The sequence below is a fragment of the Notolabrus celidotus genome, chromosome 19 (assembly GCF_009762535.1).
Source record: "Notolabrus celidotus isolate fNotCel1 chromosome 19, fNotCel1.pri, whole genome shotgun sequence".
Taxonomy (NCBI): Eukaryota; Metazoa; Chordata; class Actinopteri; order Labriformes; family Labridae; genus Notolabrus; species Notolabrus celidotus.
In genome coordinates this window covers 5,027,684-5,048,452 of record NC_048290.1, presented here as the reverse complement: position 1 = coordinate 5,048,452, position 20,769 = coordinate 5,027,684, and the positions used below count along the sequence as shown (strand labels likewise).

The window sequence follows — 20,769 nt, the reverse complement described above, 5'->3', positions numbered from 1 at the left end:
ACAGTTTTGTCAGTGCGCATTGGTAGCTGGCTTAATCAATTAGCGCTTGAGTGAGATGACAGATCTGGATAGTGTTGATTTGATTTACGAATTGCCCAGATCTCAGTCCAATGGAGCATCTGTTGGTTCAGCTGGACACCAAGGTCTGATCCATGGAGGCCCCAGCTTGCAACATACACCTCTCAAAGGACCTTTTCTTTAACATGATTATAGAATTACAGTTTAAAATGTAAGTTAATGGACTTCAGGCTTGTTGACTGTACTTGTTGCACATATATCATTCTCATTCATGACATAATCTATAGCCCACAGTAGATCATTTTTACTGTATGCAACCAACACTGAGAGAGTATTGGCATCTTCCTCCAATATTCCACTTTTTAGAGGAGAGTTTGAGATTTTTTCCAAGCAAGAAACTTTTAGAAACGTGCTCACATCACTGTTTGAATTATGCTGAGCCTCATTTTAAGTCAGAGTTATTGACAAGATCACACTCATACAGATAGTTATTTTTAATTGGGTAAACATCAGATAACACTTACAACAAGGTGTTAAGTGGAGCCTCAAACACTCTTAAAAATCTCACAGAATAAACAGATCCTGGTTGCATTTTTGACAATTATGCCTGATTAATTAAACATGCATGTGGTGGTGAGGAAAAGGAAAAGGAAAAGTCCCATCTTGTACGTGAACTCTACAGAGGTGGCGTTCGGCACTGTTTATCCAAATGAAAAGGAACCGCAGGAGGGAGAATGTGAGTGTCGATGCTTTCTGATTCGAGGGTGATTTCAAGGTTTTTTCCACCTTCAACAAGCAATAAACAAGCAGCGTTCAAATACCTCTTCAACTCTAAACGTCTCCTCTTCTCTGCGCTGATGTATTTGTTTTGTCAGGGACGCAGCATGGAAGGAAATAGTTTTGTGCTTCGAGTGGAAATGAAAGATCTTACTGGAGTTAGGGGGAGATAAATACATAAAACACGTGCCATGGCGGCTGCTGTAACTGTTCCTGTTTGTGTTGAGATGTTGTAAGAGTCATAACGGCATATACATTATCTAAAAGTGGAGTTATTTAAAAGGAAAACAGAAGGACTTCTTCTTAAAAGCCAAAGATTTAAACATAAAAACTCTACACAGACATATCTGTTTAAAGAAATGCTCATACATCTTGGTTGGTTGCAGTATTGGAAAGTTTGACCCTTTCCTCCTCCTCCTGCTCCTCTTCCTCCTTCTTCTGGCTCCCTTGCACTTCTCCTTCTAAATGGTATCCCATCATTAGTTGATACATCAGCACACCCACCACTGCACCCAAGAAGGGGGCACATACAGGCACAAAGAACCAGTGTGCGTTCGCTCTGCAAGAGAATAAAGAAACGATGTGATGCATGGTGGTTTTAAATATAACGTTCAATTTACTCAATGTAGCAGACCAGAATCAAATATGAGTGTGTATCAGAGGCTATTGATGTTGTGGGTCAGGAGGTATGTGAGCCATGTCGATATGAAGGCACTTTAATTCTAATATGTTAAAAGGAGCACTCCGAAACACACACAATGGAAATGCAAATGAAGTGTAACAAAGTGTGCCCTTTCATTTATTATTTCTCAAGTGTGTTTGTACAGAATTTAGGATCCAATATCTTTCAGCGCATGGATATTCGGTATAGAGAGAAGTGTTTTGGTATGTTTGCTTGACTAAAAGGTGTATCAAAAACTACCAAATAAAAATGCTACAGTGCTTGCTTTGCATGTCTTCTAGGAAACACATCCTGAATGTATGAAATCTCACTGAAGAGATGCAAGAGCGTCTTATCCATCGTCATCCTCCCTGGAGTAATATATTATATTCTCATATTTCAACTCTTTTGGCCCATAGAGACACATGAGGTAGAATCTGTTCAGGACTGATTTTAAGGTCCCCTTCCAGGTCTGTCTCAAAGAACCCCTTAGAGTTGAGGTTCTGTTCAAGTGCTGTCTCAAAGAACCCTTTAGTTTGAGGTACCCCTTGAGGTCTGTCTCAATAAAACTTTCAGTTTTAGGGACAATTTGCGGTCTGTATCAAGATACTATTTGTTCCTTAGGTATGCTTTGAGGTGTCTCAAAGTACCCTTCAATGTAAAGGTCCCTTTGAGGTCAGTCTCAAGGTACACTTTAGTGTTGAGGAACCCTTTCCAATAGTACATTTTTGTGCTAATATACCATTTAAGGTGTGTCTTATAGTGCCTTTAAGTGTTAAGGTACCCTTGGAGGTCGGTCTCAAAGTATCCTATGGTCTTGAGAAACCCTAATAGACACCATTTGGTCCATCTGTACCCCTCAAGGTAATTTCCAAAAGTACATTATTGTGCCACGGTACCATTTAAGGTATGTCTTATAGGGCCTTAAAGTGTTAAGGTACCCTTGGAGATTGTTCTCAAAGTATCCTATGGTCTTAACAAACCCTTTCAGGTCTGTACCAAGATACCATTTGGTCCATTGGTACCCTTCAAAGTATGCCTAAAAAACACCCTACAGTGAATAGGTACCCTTTGAGGACAGCCTAGATGTACACTTGAATATTATGGAACCCTTTGATGTATGTATAAAAGTCTGTTAGTGTAAAGGTACCCTTTGGGGTCTAATTTAAAATGCTTTTAGTTTTGAGGTACCCTTTGAGGTCTGTCTAAAAGAAGCCTGAAGTGTTGAAGTTACCTTCTAAGTCCGTCTTAAAGTACCTTTAATATTGAGGTATTGTCTGAGGTCTGTCTTTGAGGTATGTATAAAAGTCCATTAGTGTAAAGGTACCCTTTGGGGTCTAATTTAAAATACTTTTAGTTTTGAGGTACCCTTTGAGGTCTGTCTAAAAGAAGCCTGAAGTGTTGAAGTTACCTTTTAAGTCCGTCTTAAAGCACCTTTAATATTGAGGTATTGTCTGAGGTCTGTCTTTGAGGTATGTATAAAAGTCCATTAGTGTAAAGGTACCCTTTGGGGTCTAATTTAAAATACTTTTAGTTTTGAGGTACCCTTTGAGGTCTGTCTAAAAGAAGCCTGAAGTGTTGAGGTTACCTTCTAAGTCAGTTTCAAAGTACCTTTAATGTTGAGGTATTGTCTGAGGTCTGTCTCATGTACACTTATGTTTTATTTGAAGGCACGTTTCTCCTGGTTTGGTCTGTTTTCAGGTACCCTGGTAGTGTATTTTTTCTGCCTATAACCAAAGGTTGATTTTTTTTTTACGTCCCCATAGTCTTATTTTGTTATTTTAAAACACATGATACAGTCTGTTTTGAGGTACCCTTATGAATATTTTTTAAATCCTTTAGAACACATAGGCAGATCTGTTGTGGCATTCCTTTTAGTGTCTTTTTTGTAACTTTCCACAGGGAAAATATCCTTTCAAAGTTCCCACCATCATCTGTTTTCCTATTATAAGTCTTTATTTCTAGGTACCCTTAAAGCTCCTGTGAGGAGTTTTTTAGTGGTCATGAAATGGACTGAAATGGACAGTGATGCCTCTTTATGACCTAGAAAATCCAACAAGATTGTTAGAAAAGGTATTGATCATTTCTGTTTTGTTATTTTAAAGCCTGAAATCACTGTGAGAGGGTAGGTGTCAGATGAGGTGATGGACAGCATGTCAGGAAAAACCCTTTTTCTGCAGTGAATATTCTTAATGAGTGAAATAGTTGACTGTTAGTTGAAAGCCGGAGTAGATAACATAATGTACACCTGTACAGGACAAAATAAGCAAGATCACTTAGTGCACAGGGGGGCATCAAAGTCAACACAAACAGAAAGTTCCTCACAGGAGCTTTAAATAAATGTCTTTATCTTTCATTATCTCATGTGCTCAGGTACATTTCCAACATACCCATACAGGCTTTTCCCCCATATAGTTGGGTTCATGTGAAACTTCAGTCAAGGTTCAGGCATAAAAACACTATTTAAAGCTTTTCAGAAAGTAATCTGTTGGGTCATTTTAGAAAACACATTATGTTGTGTGTGGAAATGAGACTTCAACTATGGCTTTTGGTTTCACACAAGACTCACAACAGGCCTCCTAATTGAAAATCCTTTCTCTTCTTTAACTGGATCCTTGTTAAGAGTAGTCAAAGTGATCTTATACTCACGTAAAAACCTCTGAACCCCAGCCTGCTAGAGCTGTGAAGATGCGTGGTCCCAGATCCCGGGCTGGGTTGACAGCATAGCCTGAGTTGAAGCCCATCGACAGACCGATGACCAACACCACTGAGCCGATAGAGAAGGGCGCCAGGCTTTTGTGTATGGGTTTGTTGTTTGGATCAACTATGGCCAGGATGCACACGATCAATGCAGCTGTTCCAATAACCTGAAGTAAAGTACAGGAAGAAGGACCCAGTGATACTTTGTGACTACTTTCTTTTTTGTGTTGATCAAAGAACAAAGAAGTTCTGCTGTGCTGCATGAACAATAAAAAGGTCTTCAAGTATAAAACAATATTTCATGAAGATGTTAAAAATCACACCTTTGTAAATTAGTTTGTAATAAATCCCATGTGAGATTTAATTTATCACCTCCTAGAAGTTGTGATATTCACAGAAGATTTATTCACAAAGTATTGACAGGCTGTCAAACTGAGAAACACGTGAGATGAAATTTATGTGAAATCTGTCAAACTTGTCAACTTTTTCATTAGAAAACAGCACGCCATAAAGCTTCATTTCCAGCGACTCACACATCAAGTCATGGAAGAGACACCTAAACTAGAGCTTAGCTTAAAACAGGAGGTTTCTTCCTTTCACACTTTTGCATCTCAGCAGGTCTGGACTTGAGAACATGAGTTTCACAGAACAGAGGAACAGTAGATAGACTGATGCCAAAGATTACTCCACATGCTGTGACATGTCATGTATGATATGAAATTACCATGGAAACTAACAGCCCCTGTATGTCAGGAGAAGCAATTCTGGTGTAATATAGCTGCCAATAACTGAAAGGTTGTGTTCTGTAGCTTTAATGAGTGTCCATGACTGACACCTGCACAGGTGAAGTAGAGCTAAGTGATAACAGGGGACACAAGTGAAGCTCCTCGGTGTGTGTGGGCAGAACTAGCCCAAAGATGCAACAACCACAGAGACTTACTCACTTGTTGGACTAATTCAAACTAGGGTTGTTAAAGTTACAATGATGCATTAATGCAAATTTCTATTAATGCCACTAATGTCTCAGAATCCCATACGTGCATGACTTACACACACACATTCTGTGATTATAACCCTTAGCCCATCTTGTGGGAAATCAGGGAGTGATGCATCAGTAACGTGGATGGAAAGTTGAAAAACAAAGGTCTCCTTTAAATGGGAAGTTAAGCTTCAAAACCATTGCCAGATGGTTCTCTCAACTCAACCAAAGTTACTTGCATCAAGTGTAGATGGGAATTGAGTTACTTCCAAGATAAGTCAGAGTCTGAGGTACTTCCTGCCAGCCGAGCACACAGCTGAATCAAGGAGTCTGCCTTCCCCCGCCAAAGGAAGGCCATGCCGGAGAGTTTGCAACAAAGAGCTAAATAGGTGGCTACAGCTTGAAGGCCGATTAATATTGTGGAGGATGAAGGTCTGCTTGAAGTTATTCTAGCTGCATCCACTGACTGCATGTATGAACTGCCATTGAGAGTCATCTCTGTAACCAAGATCATTTGATTCCCAATCAAGACACAGGTAAGAATTGCTTTACATTGTTAATATGGACTTTAAAACTTTTGTGAAATAAATGATAATCACATTTTTTAACAGGCAATTCAAAATATGATTAAACGCCATTAACTATAAAAATTGTAAGATTTATCACAGATGAAAAGTTGATTGTTTGACAGCCCTAATTCAAACACAACTCCCTGCCCTAAAAGTGACTAAATCATTTAAATACGCTAAATTACAGTTGTTTTTAGAAAACATTCTTGATGTGGCCACTGACTGTATTTTGATTCTCTTGAGTCACTGAAAAATGCCATGAAAGGACTGTATTGCACATTTACGACGGTCCCTGAATGCACCTTGCAGCGACTGATGCACAGTCAGTTCACGGCACTCTGAAATTAATCTGCATCTTTGATGACAAGGAGTTGATCAAAACTTACTGAATGTGTCTGATGTTTCACCTAACTGGATTAAATCAAGCTGTAGATGCAGAGCTTTTTACGGTAACCACAGCAACAACGTCAAACATCAAATATTAAACAGACGTCCCCCGGTTGTGTCTTTGTCACTAACGCACACCGGGGGGTAAAAATCCTCAATGAAGATGAGACAGATGCATGGAGGTGAGGAGAGCTGGTTCATAAAGCACACCTGCTGCAGGTAGAGACCAAGCTAACACTGAGCCCCTCAATCTATAAATAATAACGTTGTCATGGTCACTTGTCCTGCCTGCTGTCCTCTTTTCACCCGTTCTCTGTGCGTGTTTTGTTGTTGAAAAGTGCCGATCAAGGGAGGACTTACGTTTATGTTCCAAGGAAGTCAAATTGATGACAAAACTGATGACGTGCAGGGGCTGAGATTGATGTAATTGGTCAAATTTGCGGGAAAGTTGCGGTGATTGTATAAAATTGCAAGGCCGTGAAAAAATCGCGCTGATTGGTTCAATTTGCGTTGATAGTTGCGATCGCGAAATCGCAACTTCCTGGAGGGACTGTTTAATGCTGCCTGGCTTTACAAAACACAAGGGTACCTAACCATTTTCACTTTGTTTCACCCTGTATAAGCCCTGACTCATATTTAGCTATGAGGTGCAAGTGTTTTTTTTATGCTGTGATTTGTTCCATTTACAAAAACCTAGCTGTGCCACATTTTTTAAATGGTTTAATTAGGTAATTGTTCCCATCGAGGTAAAGGGTACTTACATGTTGTCAAAAGTACACACTGTAAATTTGTTCTTTCTTCTTGCTAAGACACTTCTCATGCCTTAGAGCACAACTCTCTGTTTCTTTCTCGTGCCCGTTGCAGGAATGGATGTGCTCTTTGAGATTGTTATTTATGGACACGACCGGCGGGATTATGTGCCTTGCATCTCCAGTGTCCAACTTTTGGATGCACACGGCGTAATTTTTCACGCACAGTGTATCTTCATTAATTATTTGGATCTTCCGACACAGCTGGGTCTAATTGACCTTGCCTTCTTTACACACTCACAAGCTGTTCCGCACAGATTCTGGACGATCAGATGAAATGAATAGTGACACTGTCCTGCTTATTACACTGTCTGCTAGTTTTAAAAGGTTAAAGAAGATTAGAGGAAGCCGAGAGATGTGACTGGCTTAGAGGATCTCCAGATACAATACATCCAAGTAAGACTTCAAGGCTGAGCAATAACACTTGTTGCCATCATAAGACATGACTCAGCCATGTTTTTCATTTGTCTCTTTAAGTCAATAAACCAGTCTATTCAACTCCAGCAGACATGCGTCATTGTGACCTCGAGTATGTATTTAGTAAAATTATAAGGAAAAGAAATGGGAGCTGTTGGCTACACAGACAATAGAAACTGATGGAAAATGACCGTCCCTTGTATGCTACGCCACTTGTGCTGCACTTAAGCTGCAGTTGGAGGCCTGAGAGAGGGAATATGCTGCTTTGATGGAACCACCAATTTCACTCTCTAAAGTTATTATACTTGAAAAATCAAATGGTATTGTGAAAGTTTGCTTCAAGATAATTGGAGCCCTGTGAAAAGACTTGTGCTCCGTCTGCGAGATGCAGGTGACCCAGACAGCAGAATGAACCGTCAGCCTTTCTGACCGTGTTCTGTGAGGTGATTTCAATGAAATACTCTCAAGCCAGCTTCACAATGTGCTCCTTTTGAAGAACAAATAGCTTCTATTAGTCTTTCAATCCTGCTAAATGTGACAGTAAGTGGTCTGATTTAATAAAACCCTGACTGCAAAATGACCCACTCTTTTCTAAATTAATTTTTGAATAAACACTATTTTTTACTGACTTATACTTTCATACTTAATAAAACTTCCTTATACTTTGGATACTTTCATTCTTATAATTCTACCTAATCTTAATTTTATAAGGATAATCTTATTTCAAAATAAAGCATGTTATTTTTAACATTTTACATAACATTTCTTTAGTATCGTTTAGATTTATGTCTTAAATTAAATCAGATTATATTAAAACATTATGCCATGTATAAATTAAGCACTTAAGCTGCTTATGTTTACCATAAATACCACAAAAATGAAAGTAACCTGTATTTTTTAGGTTATTATGTCATCAGTCTGGGTTAAAAACAACCATATGTATCCTCTTTGTTGATCTCCAAGGCTTCCAGCTCTGCTACCATATCTTATGCATAACTAAGATCAATTTTTCAGACACATGGTACCATCAATCTCTTGGATGCAACCGCTTTGAGGCCCAACGCAAGATTTTCTCTCAATGTTTGCATTTTGAAAATGATGGGTTCACAGTAGCATTCGTCTCTGTTAGATAACTCTCCTTACACATAAACGTACTGGAGAAGAGCAGCCTAGAGATAAGGGTTCCTAAGTTGTCCACAGGGGGCGCCAAATTCAACACAGACTGAAAGTCGCTCATAGGAGCTTTAATTGAAGTATTTAACCATAGAACACTAACATTGGGTATATTTGACTTGATATAATATACCCGATAAAAAGTACTTCAAATCAAAATGTATCATAGTACAACAATACATTAGAAATTGAAGTACTCTTGTATTTCCCAGTATGAAACATCTTATAAAAGGCAAAAAATGGCGGGACCCTAAAGAAATGCTCCAAAATTAGGGAATCATTAATGATAATACATAATTATTGATATATTTTTTTTAAATAATGGAGCTGGGAACTTGTTCTTTGGGCCACCCATTCCTGGGACACATGAGCCTTATCCAGTGAAGGCACAATCTCTCTGGATCCCTAATTACTGTGGGGGGATAAACAAAGAATTTACTCTCAATCACTAACATCAGGTGATTTTCACTCAAACATGTGCCTGCTGAAAAAAACAGGGATGGTAGAAGGGAATCAGGCCCACCTTTGGTGACATCAGAGAGCAGCCTGAAGCTACCCAGGGACCCATGCAACTCAGGCAGCAATGGCATGGGTGAAAATCACCCAACTGAATGTTCTTGGGTTAATGAGACCAAAAAAATCAACTGAAGCTTGTATCTTTTTCTTCTAGACAGCTTTACATTTGGACATGTTTTTGCAGCCAGCACAGTCGCCCCCTGCAGGTCATTACAAAGAATGCAGGTTTAGGACAGTTCTGTACCTGCTTCAGTTTTTAAACCAAGAGGCTCCCTTCATCTTTTTAATATTATGAACCAGGTAAGATGAAAAAAACAAGCTTTTTTGAGATGAAGAAAGTTGTCTGAACTGAAATGAAGTCACTGTTACCTGATCAAAGAATCCATTAGTCAGACTGAGATGTTTTGTCGGATATGTAGCAAAAATCCCAGCTGTGGAATTCTCCCCCACCACCATCAGCTCTCCCTGGCTGAAGTCCCACAATGCATCTGGTGAAAAACAAAAGAAGCACAAATCCCTTTATCTTCTTTGAGGAGGTATTTATGTATTTTTTTTAAAACAAGAGAGTGTAGAAACACGTTAATGAACCACGGCGTCTTCATACTGCAGCTCTACTCCTTTCTGGAAAACACATACATCAATCACTTAGAGGTTTAACATCGCTGTCGCACTGCATTACAGCTAGCATTCAAATCAGATAATATTACTTAAGATACCTGCAAACTTAAGGTTAAATTGGTGAGATGATTTATGTCCCAGAGATAAAGCTGACAGCGACTGCAAACAGTAATACACTTGACATTTGGATCTCTTGTTTACTTTCTGCTTGATTACATAGCTGCAGGCGGTAGAGAACAGGAGCCGGGGATGCACAAACATGTTGAGAGATACCACAAGGACATGCATGAACGGTAATGACACAAACATACTGAGAGGGCAAAACAACATGCACAAACTGTGGCACATATGGCTTCACATAAATGTATGGTTGCATAGTGCATGACACAGCACAGTATGAATCAATGAATGCATGCATGGACGTATAAATACCCTATAGAGGACCACTCAGCCCAGGGTCCTTCACTAAGTGCACAGTATGATCAACAATGTGTTCTCAGAGGGATGGCTTTTTATTCATCAGGCTAACACTTGGATCTGAGGACGACTAGATTTGATTTGACTATAAGATGTTTCTGTGGAATTCAGCCCAAACCAGTGTTCATTTTAGCATCTTTTTTTAGATAAGTCCTTGTGAGAGGTGAATTAGTCAAAGTAAAATGATCTGTCACTTTAATTCCCCTTTTCTGATGATAATGAGATACAGTCTACGGCTATCACTGGATCAGCCTCTGAAGAAACAATGACATCACCTCTCTGGTTCAGCCTCCTGTCTGTGCTGTTAACATATCTGTCATACGGTGGATTTTTTTTACATAATTGTGCATTTGTGCAGGATTTCATTGCATTGAAAGTGCCAGGTTTGCGAGCATGATGTGTGAGAATTAGCCTGCTGCATGTTACAGTGGATCGGCTTCTAATCTGTCAAAAGGATGGGGATTTTTCTGTCATTGTTCAAAAAATGTGATCAAAGATGGAAAGTACTCATTTAATGTGACCTGTTGCTTCTTCATCTGCAGTGTCTCACGGAGAGATACTGCAGGTCCTTTCTTCCTGCGGTGGTCAGACTCTATAACCAATAATTTATATATATATGTTGTAAGATGTGCTTATTTTTTACCTCTTTAATTTTGTTAATAATTGTTACTTTATAGGGTCTTGTTTGCTTTATATATTTCTTTTGCACTGTCTACTCTGTTACTGTGACACTTGAATTTCCCCGTTGTGGGACGAGTAAAGGACTCTCTTATCTTATCTTATCTTATCTTATCTTATCTTATCTTATAGGTAGAGAAGCTTAATTAGGAAAACACTAGAAAGAAAGAAAGAAAGAAAGAAAGAAAGAAAGAAAGAAAGAAAGAAAGAAAGAAAGAAAGAAAGAAAGAAAGGTACTTTATGGATCCCCAGGGGGGAAATTCAATTTTTTTCACTCATGCTATTTTGGACATGCTACACATACAGTTTTTTTTTTTGGTATATACATACAAATGCACACACATGCAGTGAACATCCTTAGGGAGAGATGTCAGAGTGAGGATATTGCTGTCAACCAGTGCACCCAGAGCAGTTGGGGTTCAGTGCCTGGCAAGTGAACCAGCACCTTTCCAGCCACCAGTCCACTTGCCAAACTTCGTCCATACTGGGACTCGAATCGCCGACCCTTCGGTTCCCAAGCCAAGTCCCTGTGGACTGAGCTACTGCCACCCCCAACCAAAGTGGATTATAGAATAGAATAGAATAGCCTTTATTTGTCCACGTAAAGTGAACAATACAATTAGAAGCACTGCTCCTGAATGTGCAAGATCAAATAGCTACTGCAACCATGCATGCCCCCATCTGGAAAACTAAGAGAGTACAAGTAAACTTAATAATGAATGATTCTGACTGTGCCGATGTCATGCTCTTTACTGTGGACACACATGCCCACCTTTATGGACCGGAGTTTACAGAGGAAAAGATGATTCAATGCACCGAAGGACAAAAGGAGAAACTTCTGAGCTGAACTGGAGAGCAGGAGAGATCCAGAGTTACCTGGTGGTGCAGGTGTGTAAACTGTGAGCTAATGTTTACAGTTTAAACACAATGAACTTCTTGGTGTCACAAGTAAGACTTAACAAGAGTCCCTCTAGAGCTTTTGGAATTAAGATATACCATCAGATCACAAACTAGTGTGGCTGGTATACTTACAAGGGGCATAAAACTCAAACAACTTCACTTCAAAAACAATGAAATATCCCTTTAAGAAGCAGAACCCGGGCTTGTCTCCTCGTCATATAACTGAAAAGCAACTGTCCGGCATTTTTTAAGTTTTTAAACACGTAGTTAGCAGCAGAGTCCGGTCATTTCCACGTAGCCCCTAACAGTATGAAGCCTCTGTTTGCCCTCCAGGGGGGGCGTTCCACAAGTGTTTGACGTCACGAGAAAACTATGAATTGGATCCACATGGTCATATATCCATCTGTTTCTGTGCTTTCGTTTAAGCCATTACTTAAAATGTTCTTTTATGTGAGAGCATTTCTTGACTTTATTTGATCAGAAGTGTCTTGCACAGGGTCCTGTTTTTATTTTTTATGTTTCTATGTTTTCTCTTAATGGTTATGGTTCATGCACTAACAGGATGGTCCTTTAAAAGGTTCGTAATCTACCACTTGTCCTTTTGATGCATTGTAAAGCACTTTGTAGTGCAGATTTTGAAAAGTGCCCTATAAATAAAGATTATCATTATATTATATGAGTCAAGGAATCATTGAAAAGAATATTGTTCACTCAAACTCATAGCCACAAGCGCTCCTTCTTATTCAGATTTTTTGCACCACACGGTATAAGAACAACTGTTGCATGTGTTTCACTGGGTGATCCGACTTCTCACCATGAAATCATGTTCAAAAATGTACCAATGCCTGCAAGCTAATTCATGCAGCCAACTCAAGATGCACTACTTTCACATTTGCCACAGTATCCTCCCATTCTTTTAAGCTGCAAGATTCCCGGTCTCTGCCTCTGCTTTGCTGCCCTGCACCAGTTCTGCACTCAAACTTTCAGCCCCACCTCCTTCCCAGCATCCACCTGCAGGCTCTGACTGTAGGGGATTTAAGATATTATGCCATCACTCCTTAATGTATGCTTGTAAAGTTAATCTGCAAGGAGTGATGAGTTTAGTGATGAGCTGGGACGTCTAACACAAACAATGTGCTGCTGAAGTAAAGTTTTGATCAATACAGCGTGAGTTGACTGACTGCTTTTGGATTAAGAGCAGGTTTATAGACCACCATGCCAAAGTACATCCTGAGAGAGATACACCTTAATAAAAGTTCATGCAGTTTAGTGATATTTTCTGCTGCAAACTTGCAGAAAATCAGGTAAAGATGTTTTTATTGATCCGTTGTGGAAGAAATTCAGTGGGAGCAAGGATGGAGTGTTGATGCTCGTCTGCCCTCTGACTTTGTTCACACAGTGCAACCAGAAGTTTCAATAAGCCTCGTTTTGTCTCAGGATCAGAGATGTGTTGCCGCCTTGTTGAAACAGTATCGCTTTTATCACACAGATTACTATACTGCTGTTCAGTTTCACATACCTACATACATGCCGAATACAACTGCTGCACCGAGAAATGCTCCGACGGTCTGGAAGAAAAAGAACAACGGGAACTTCCTCCAGGGTTCTCTGCCGAGTAAACACAGAGCGAAGGTCACGGCTGGGTTCAGATGACCGCCTGAAGAAGAGGAAAACATGGTCACCTTGGTATATTTCTTACACATATAAGGGATATAAAAAAACACATGAAGGTTGATTTATCCCCACACAGCAGCCCCTCATCTCGCTCCTGATACAGAAAAGATGGTTCTAGGCCTTGCTGTAGATTCAATAATTGCGGTCTGAGTAAAGTCCTGTTAGGATGGAAGGTCTCTGTGACACTAATTAAATTGGCGCGATGAAAAGATTCAGAAAAGTCCCTTTTTTTCTAACCTTGAAGAGGGGGGGGGGGGATCTCTGCTCTGATGGTGCACTCATATGGGTGCCTCGCTCGTATTCACACCTTAATTGTGTCAGTGTTGGTGCTATCTAATTATAACAGCTTATTTTCTCAGCTGCAGTGTGTATTAGAGGGGGACAGCCTCATTATAAAGGCATTGAAGAAGCGGCATGAGTGAACTGCAGAACCCTTTGTTGTGTTTCTGACAGAAGATAGTGGGTTTCAGGATTGACTCGCTCACTGCCGTTTCAATTACAGACCACATAGTTTTCGAGTTAAGAGGTAAATGCCCTCTTCTTCTTCCTCTTCCTCTGTGTGTGTCTCTTTTCAACTTTGTATTCCTCTGTCCACTGCCTCCTCCTCCCTCTTTCTCCCCTGCCGCCTCCAGCTGTCATTTGTGTGGTAAATACTGCTCTTCAGATAACTGCCAGTTTACCTTTTGCTGATATTTAGTGTCTGTCAAGCCATCAATAATAATGACTCCCTGTTATGCTGATGGAAGCTGGAGGAAAAAAGAGTCTCCAGAAGCGCTGTTTGAGTGACAGGTACTTCACAGCAGTGATGCAAATGACTGCAGCTCAACCAAGTGTGATTTTCTTGATGATAAAAAAGTTTTCCTTCCTTCACTAAACCTTCTGTTTAGCTGACATTGTTGACAGCTGCTTTACTCCCTCATTGATGTTGCTGATGAGGGTGTGAATATATAATTATTATAAAGATAATTGAAAAATTAACACAGTTTTCCTTCCTTATTAAAGCCACGTTGAACCATGAAGATGTAGATGATTTGTAAACTACATGGGTTAGTAAGAGCTGCATCTCCGCTCTTCAAAATTTCACTCAGGCTGGAAAAGCGTTTTTTTTTCCTTCTTCTTACCTCCTGTCATTCCTCCAAATTTGACCACTACACTGTTTGTTTTTATAAACCCGGGGCACCACATTCACAGATGTTAGCTGTGAGCTAGCTGGTAACAGATGTAGGAACCCTGCCTATGGGGTGTGTGCTTTTGCATGCTCGAGCTTTTTTCGCCCAGGTTGACACATTTCAGACTTTTTTCATCCACCACAAGAAGTAATGCAGAATAATTTGTGTGTAACACGTTATCCTGAGCCAATTTCGACCCATCTGGGTTGCTCATAGCAACTCTGTTCCAGTCATCCAGCATGTGGGAAGCCTGCTAACATAATGGAAAGACAGAGATATTCTGCCTGGGGTGGCTGCTGAGGTGATGGATGGGTCAAACAACACAGTACTTTCACCTTTCACTTTCGCTTTCGCCAGGAGACAGGAATAAAAAGTAAACTTTAACTTGTTACTCAAACCAGGAAGTATTTGCAGACTAATCTTAATTATATAGATTATTTTGTGGTACCCTGTTTTAAGGAGTGGGAGAAAAAAACTTGAAAAAGGTACGGGTATTTTGTAAAAAACTGCTTAAGGGTACTCCGAAACAGACCATGTGGGCAACTCAAAATCATCTCCTAAAGGTACCTTCAAACAAAGGCTACAGGGTTAATCAGACAACAGTTAAAACATTTGCTAAAGGGTTTCCTTTGGACCATAGGGTTAACTTAAACAGACTAGCAGAAGCTAAAGGGTAACTTAGGCATAGGCGTTTCTAGCCCATTTTTGGGGGTGCTGAAGCCCCTCTAAATTGAATCCAAGCACCCCTAAAATTTGAGAGATTAATTTTTTTTTTTTTACTGTATGTCCTTTTTAACAAGCTAGAAAAGTTTCAAAACAATACAGTACTTGGTTAAAACGTAATATTTTAACAACAAAAATACAGAAGCTCCACCACGTTTTACATGTTGTGCATTGCATTTCAAATGAAAGTCCAAAAAATAACTCCAATGTCAATTTTTGGTATTTTTGGTACTCACTATAGGGGCCTGGTTTTCTCCAGAAACATACACACTGTTTATGTTTATGTTGAGGACCTGCTGTATCAAACTGAGTCTTCTTTCCCCAGAAATGAGGGTTACCATATGTTTCTTTTATGATTCCAATTCATTTCTCTCTTGCTGTGGCTCAGCATTTAAATAACCGTCATCAGATTTGATGGTTTAGTCACAGACTTTCCCAAAAAGTGTTAAACTTTTCTTTCACAAATGTGGGAATGAAATTGCATTCAAATGTACAAAACAGTGAAATTTATCTCAGCACCCCTAAAAATCCAACCCTAGAATCGCCCCTGAATTTAGGACTAGAGGAGATGAATGTGAAATAAAACATTGGAACAAATGTTAAAGGGTACCTAGAAACAGTTAGAAAAAGCGCCCTTGAAACAGACTCGTGAGATTAAGGTAACTAATATGGTACTTTAAAATGTGCGAAAAGGGGACCTTAAAATAGAAACTTTTGGCGTCACAAACTGTCAGGGTACCTGGAAACAGACAATGTAAGTACTATAAGATGATGCCAAAGGGGTACCTTGAAACAGACACAAAATGAGTTTAAAAAATCCATCTTTTTATCCAGTCATCAAATGTCTTTCACGTATCTTGACCCGCATCGGTTTCAGCAGGCTAATCAAGTTGACCCAGACATCACAGCAATGTTTTCCAACTCCCAGGCCAGATGGGATATGATCCCTTCAACGAGCTGCCGGTCAACCCTGGGGTCTCGGCCCAGATGGAAGTGTCCAGAAAACATATAAATTAGGGCATCCAGGAGGTGTCCCAATCAGATGCTATCTCAACTGGATCTTTTTGATACAAGGAGACTGACTCTCCTGGTTTCAAGGTATCTTGACACCTATGCCTCTTGAGATACAGCATAGAAAATCCTCACCTGAGATCCGTCCACTTGCAAGGATCCCCAAAGTTGCAGCGAAACCAAAAGCCAAGTTGACGCTGAGGAACGTGCCATGGGAGCCTCTGCTTAACACCAGCTGTGCTACTGAACCGCAACCAAACATCTGGACAGAGGAGGGAGACACACACAAACAACCTGGATTAACTCACTGAATTTAAAACCAGACCACAAACATGCAGTCAGGTTACACCAACAGAACCCGAGACAGGGTTATTTTTGTAGACGGGACAGTAGGAGAAAAAGTTCAAAGAGAATAACAGATCCCCACAGTGGCTTGACCCAGAGTCAGGTGTCTCACTGAGTCTTGCTTTTGCTCGCATCCAGGGTGTGTCTCTCTGACCTCAGAGGTCATAAGCCTGCTATGTTTGGCCTTTGTGTGGGACTCTTGATGCTGACAACAATCTGACTCCCCTGTAGAGTCCTCCTCCATGGAGGTCCAGCTCGGACCATTGAGGGGACAGATTGTTGGTGGAGTGAAAGGTCTCCTGGAGTTAACAGATCAGTCGCAGCCTGGGACCGGAATAACAAATGGCCCAGTGTTTCTCTGCCGGTGCTCCCTCCTGATATTTGTGCTGTCTGTGGGTTATCATGAGAAACAGAGCCACTCTGGGTTGTTTTGCACAGCCTGGAAAACATTTTGTCTGAAATTTGAAGGGACCTCACGGCTTCCTGGTGTGCTGAGCTTGGTGGTGTCAACACTTCAATGCAATATGAAGCCTTCTATCATTAGTACAGAAATAAAACGTCAGGGTTCTGTGAGTGTAATTTAAGTCAAAAGAAGGAAATATAACAGGAGATAATTAATAGACTACGATGTTTGAATTCTGAAGTTCTAATGAAAACACTTCAAATTGTGGTTTTTTACTTTATTGACATTTAAGGAAGCTGCAAATGAAGAGCGCGGCAGTCCAATGTTCTTCACCTTTAAGTACCACTTCAAAGATGCCCCTGAAAAAACAACTTCAAACTGTTTTGTGATCCAACAGATTAACTCCTGCACCAGATATAATGGTGTCTTAACCTTTTTCACTTGCCCACATGTTGGTGAGGAGGGATACCGAGACATCTTTCCTCAAATCCTGCAAGTTATCAAACACATGATGTGCTCACTAGTGGTAAAAGTCATCACAGACAGTCAGTCAATTTGGGGCTAAGTTTGTAGGGACTTGGCTGGTCTATAGGGTCCATAGGGATACTGGCTGGAGTATATAAATTGCGCTGGCTGGAGAGGTGTCAGTTCACTTCCTGGGCACTTCTCCAGTGCTACTGAGCAACCCTTACTGCAAGGGGAACCCGTGCATGTGCAGCCTCCTCACTCTGATATCTCTCCATCAGTGCACAACCAAAGGATTCTGTTTATGAAAGCCTATGTGTGTGTGTTACATGTTCAATATCAGAGTGCACAAATTGAATTTCCCCTCTCAAATTAATACAGCATGTCTTCCTCTTCTCACTTCCTCAAGTACTTACTTTTGTTGCGTTGTATTTCAAAATAACCTGGAAATAAGATTTATATCTGGACCTGTCAGGTCAGCGCAGCTTATGTTAAGAGTAAGGAAATATAACAGGTAATATGACACCGATACGCTTGGTAGGAATTGAGTTTTTGCAGTGTAATTTGCACTTGAAGGAACTCAATAAATATTTTCATCATTCAGTGAAAATAAGGACTTAAAATAGATGAAAAAGTAGCCAAACTGCATCAAAATGTTGCACCAAGTGTGAGGAAAGAGCTACATTCAAAGCTGCAGCACTGGATAATGAAATAATGGAAAAATGCATGGATCACCTTGAAACAGAAATAATGAATACTGACTGTTTTTTAAGCATGCAGCATGTAAAGGTACCTTGTGTTTGAGTTAATTGATAGTTTATATCAGTTATAGTAAACTTTCTATTTTCTGCACTTGAGGTAAATCATCCAATCAAAAGCATCATGCAGGAGAGAGAGAGTCACAAATCTTCATTACTCACCACCAGAATAAGAGTTCCCAGACATTCTGCAAGAGCCTGTCGGAGGAGCACGTGTCGAATCTGACAGGCAGCAGCCAGTTTTTGCAAAATGTCGTTTTGTTTTCCCATCATGCAGCTGTGAAGCTTATGTCAAAGGTAGAGTTTACTGCTCAGAATGAATGAGAGTCTGAGGCTGTGCATCATCTTTTAGGGGTCTCCCTGTGATCCCTCCCTTAGCTAAATAAAGAGGGACACTCCTAAGAAATTCACACCCATCTCTTCTTCACCTTTTTGCTTCTGCTGTGTTTTCAAGTTTTTTTGGCCTCCTTTAAAATGTTTGCCCAAATCCTCTGGGAACGAAATACATCATTGCCTAAACTTCTAAGTCAAATAAATTCCTCCAGAGCGACAAATAACAACAAAGGTCCTTTTCTAAACTGTACCCTCTTGACAAGCCCTTCACAATAAACACTCTCAGCTGCAGAGGGCTCTCCACATTAACGATGAATGTATAAATAAACAGCTACAACTGAGGGCTGCGCACAACATCCTCTACCACCAGCAGCAAACGTTCATATCCATGGTTACTGATATTAACCCTGCTCACACAGACAAGCGGCAAAATTAGAGCCATTACTGTTCTGAGCTGATTCAGTGCCAGTGTTGACTTCTGACATTGTACCGCTACTGATTAATTTTGTCAAGCAGTTTGACTTGACGGACAAATCAGACAAATTAAATGCAACACTGTTTGGAGGAAAGGACTTGACTTTGCTTCGCAGTGAACAGTCAATTTCCTTCTACATGTTAGTTTTTGTTTTTACCGTACAATACTCCATCACCAAGTGCTTTTGGCATATTGTACAAATTCTAATAAAAGCCTGTCCCAATTAAAGGCAGGGTCTCTTTTAGTAGCCGGGTGTGGCTGTACGTTTTGACAAATGTAAGCTTTAACAGGAAAGTCAGTTTGGAATTTGAGTTAAGGTTAAAATAAGTTAATATTATTTATATGGTAACTATTTACATACAAGTTAATTTAAGGTATTATTTGTGTATTTATGATGTAATAATTATTTCTACAGCATCTTGTAGTTGGGACCAAAACATGTTGAATGTACTTCTGTGGTTCTAATCTCATTTACCTGGAGCTTGATCATCCTGGTCTCTCATTGGTTGGTTCTGTGACATGTAATTGAGTGACAGGAAGTGTTGTTATCCCGATTCAGTGTGGCTACAGTAAAGTGCTCTGGAGAAAGTTATCCGTGTCCATCCTGCTGTGTCTTATTAATAGAGTGACCCAACTACCACACATCAAACCCTCATGATACACCAATAAAGGCCGGTCTCAATAAGAAGCCTGTTTTCCTTAAAAAAAATTTCTGGCAGTCTGTGCAACAAAACGTCTGATTTGTCTTACTCTAACACCACCCATAACATTTACTGATCACCAAAGCAGCACAGAGGAAACAGAGGGACCTAGCTGGAGAGGTGCTGGTTCACTTGTCTGGGCACTGCAGAGGTGCCCTTGAGCAGGGCACCGAACCCCCAACTGCTCTGGGTGTGCTGGTTGATGGCAGTATCCTCACTCTGACATCTCTCCCTAAGCATGTTCACTGCATGTGTGTGCATTGTATGTATATACCCAAAAAAATGTATGTGTAGCATGTCAAAAAATAGCACAAGGGAAAAAATTGAATTTCCCCCCTGGGGATTAATAAAAGTACCTTTCTTTCTTTCTAAATGGACCCTATTTGAATTTACTTTTAAGAGAATGGGAGGAAACATGGCAGAACTTTAACTTGGATCCAAGAAAGATGCTGAAAAGCTGAGTGTGGAGTGGTGGGAGGAGAAGGGTTAACGATCAGGATGAAAGCTGAGGTGTGTTTCAGGTAGGAACGCTTGTTCTGGCTTTAAAGATGGAAATAAAGGCTGAAATAACAACAGACGCACAGTAAGACCATTCCCACATAAATTCAGCTGATTACTGAGCAGACCTCTGTGGTGAGCTTCTTGACTCTGCTGGAGCAAAATTCACTCAAATATCAGGCATTAGTTAACAAAGCTATTGATTGTTGAGTGGCATTGTGGGTAACATAGTCAACCCAGTTTGATAAGGCAGAAGAATATATGGAAAAAGTAGCGTCACTGTGACTTTGAAAGCAGATTCTTTTCTTCCATGAATAACTTCAGAATGACAGAATGCTGAACTACAGAAAAGCTACAGAGAAATCTAAGTTTTTTGAAGTGAAGCATGAAAGTTCAAACTTTTAAGCTCAATTATTCTCAAACAGGAAATGTACTTGCAACACAAATAACATAACATAGCAAAAATATATTCAAAAGATGTCAATCACATCAAGTGGAAAAAGTAGCCTTATGTTCACAGGTCAGGAAGTAAGAA

General features: G+C 40.1%; 1 protein-coding gene across 1 annotated transcript; it reads right to left on the bottom strand.

Annotated features, from left to right (window-relative positions):
- Positions 1–524: 524 nt before the first annotated feature.
- LOC117830744 (aquaporin-3-like) lies at positions 525–18,497 on the bottom strand. Its single transcript, XM_034709006.1, has 6 exons — positions 18,390–18,497; positions 16,392–16,518; positions 13,199–13,336; positions 9,376–9,494; positions 4,106–4,323; positions 525–1,354 (listed from the first exon to the last, which is right to left on the bottom strand). Exons 1-6 carry the CDS (start codon positions 18,495–18,497, stop codon positions 1,159–1,161), a joined length of 906 nt encoding a protein of 301 aa, XP_034564897.1. The 3' UTR covers positions 525–1,158.
- Positions 18,498–20,769: the final 2,272 nt, after the last annotated feature.

Bases quoted from the DNA above. Each gene is read 5' to 3' on its own strand.
- LOC117830744 (XM_034709006.1), bottom strand. From the start codon at position 18,497: ATGGGAAAACAAAACGACATTTTGCAAAAACTGGCTGCTGCCTGTCAG. The intron at 16,519-18,389 runs GTGAGTAATGAA...TCCTCTGTCCAG, and splicing joins TGGGAACTCTTATTCTGGTG to ATGTTTGGTTGCGGTTCAGT. The intron at 9,495-13,198 runs GTATGTGAAACT...GTTTTTCACCAG, and splicing joins TGTATTCGGCATGTATGTAG to ATGCATTGTGGGACTTCAGC.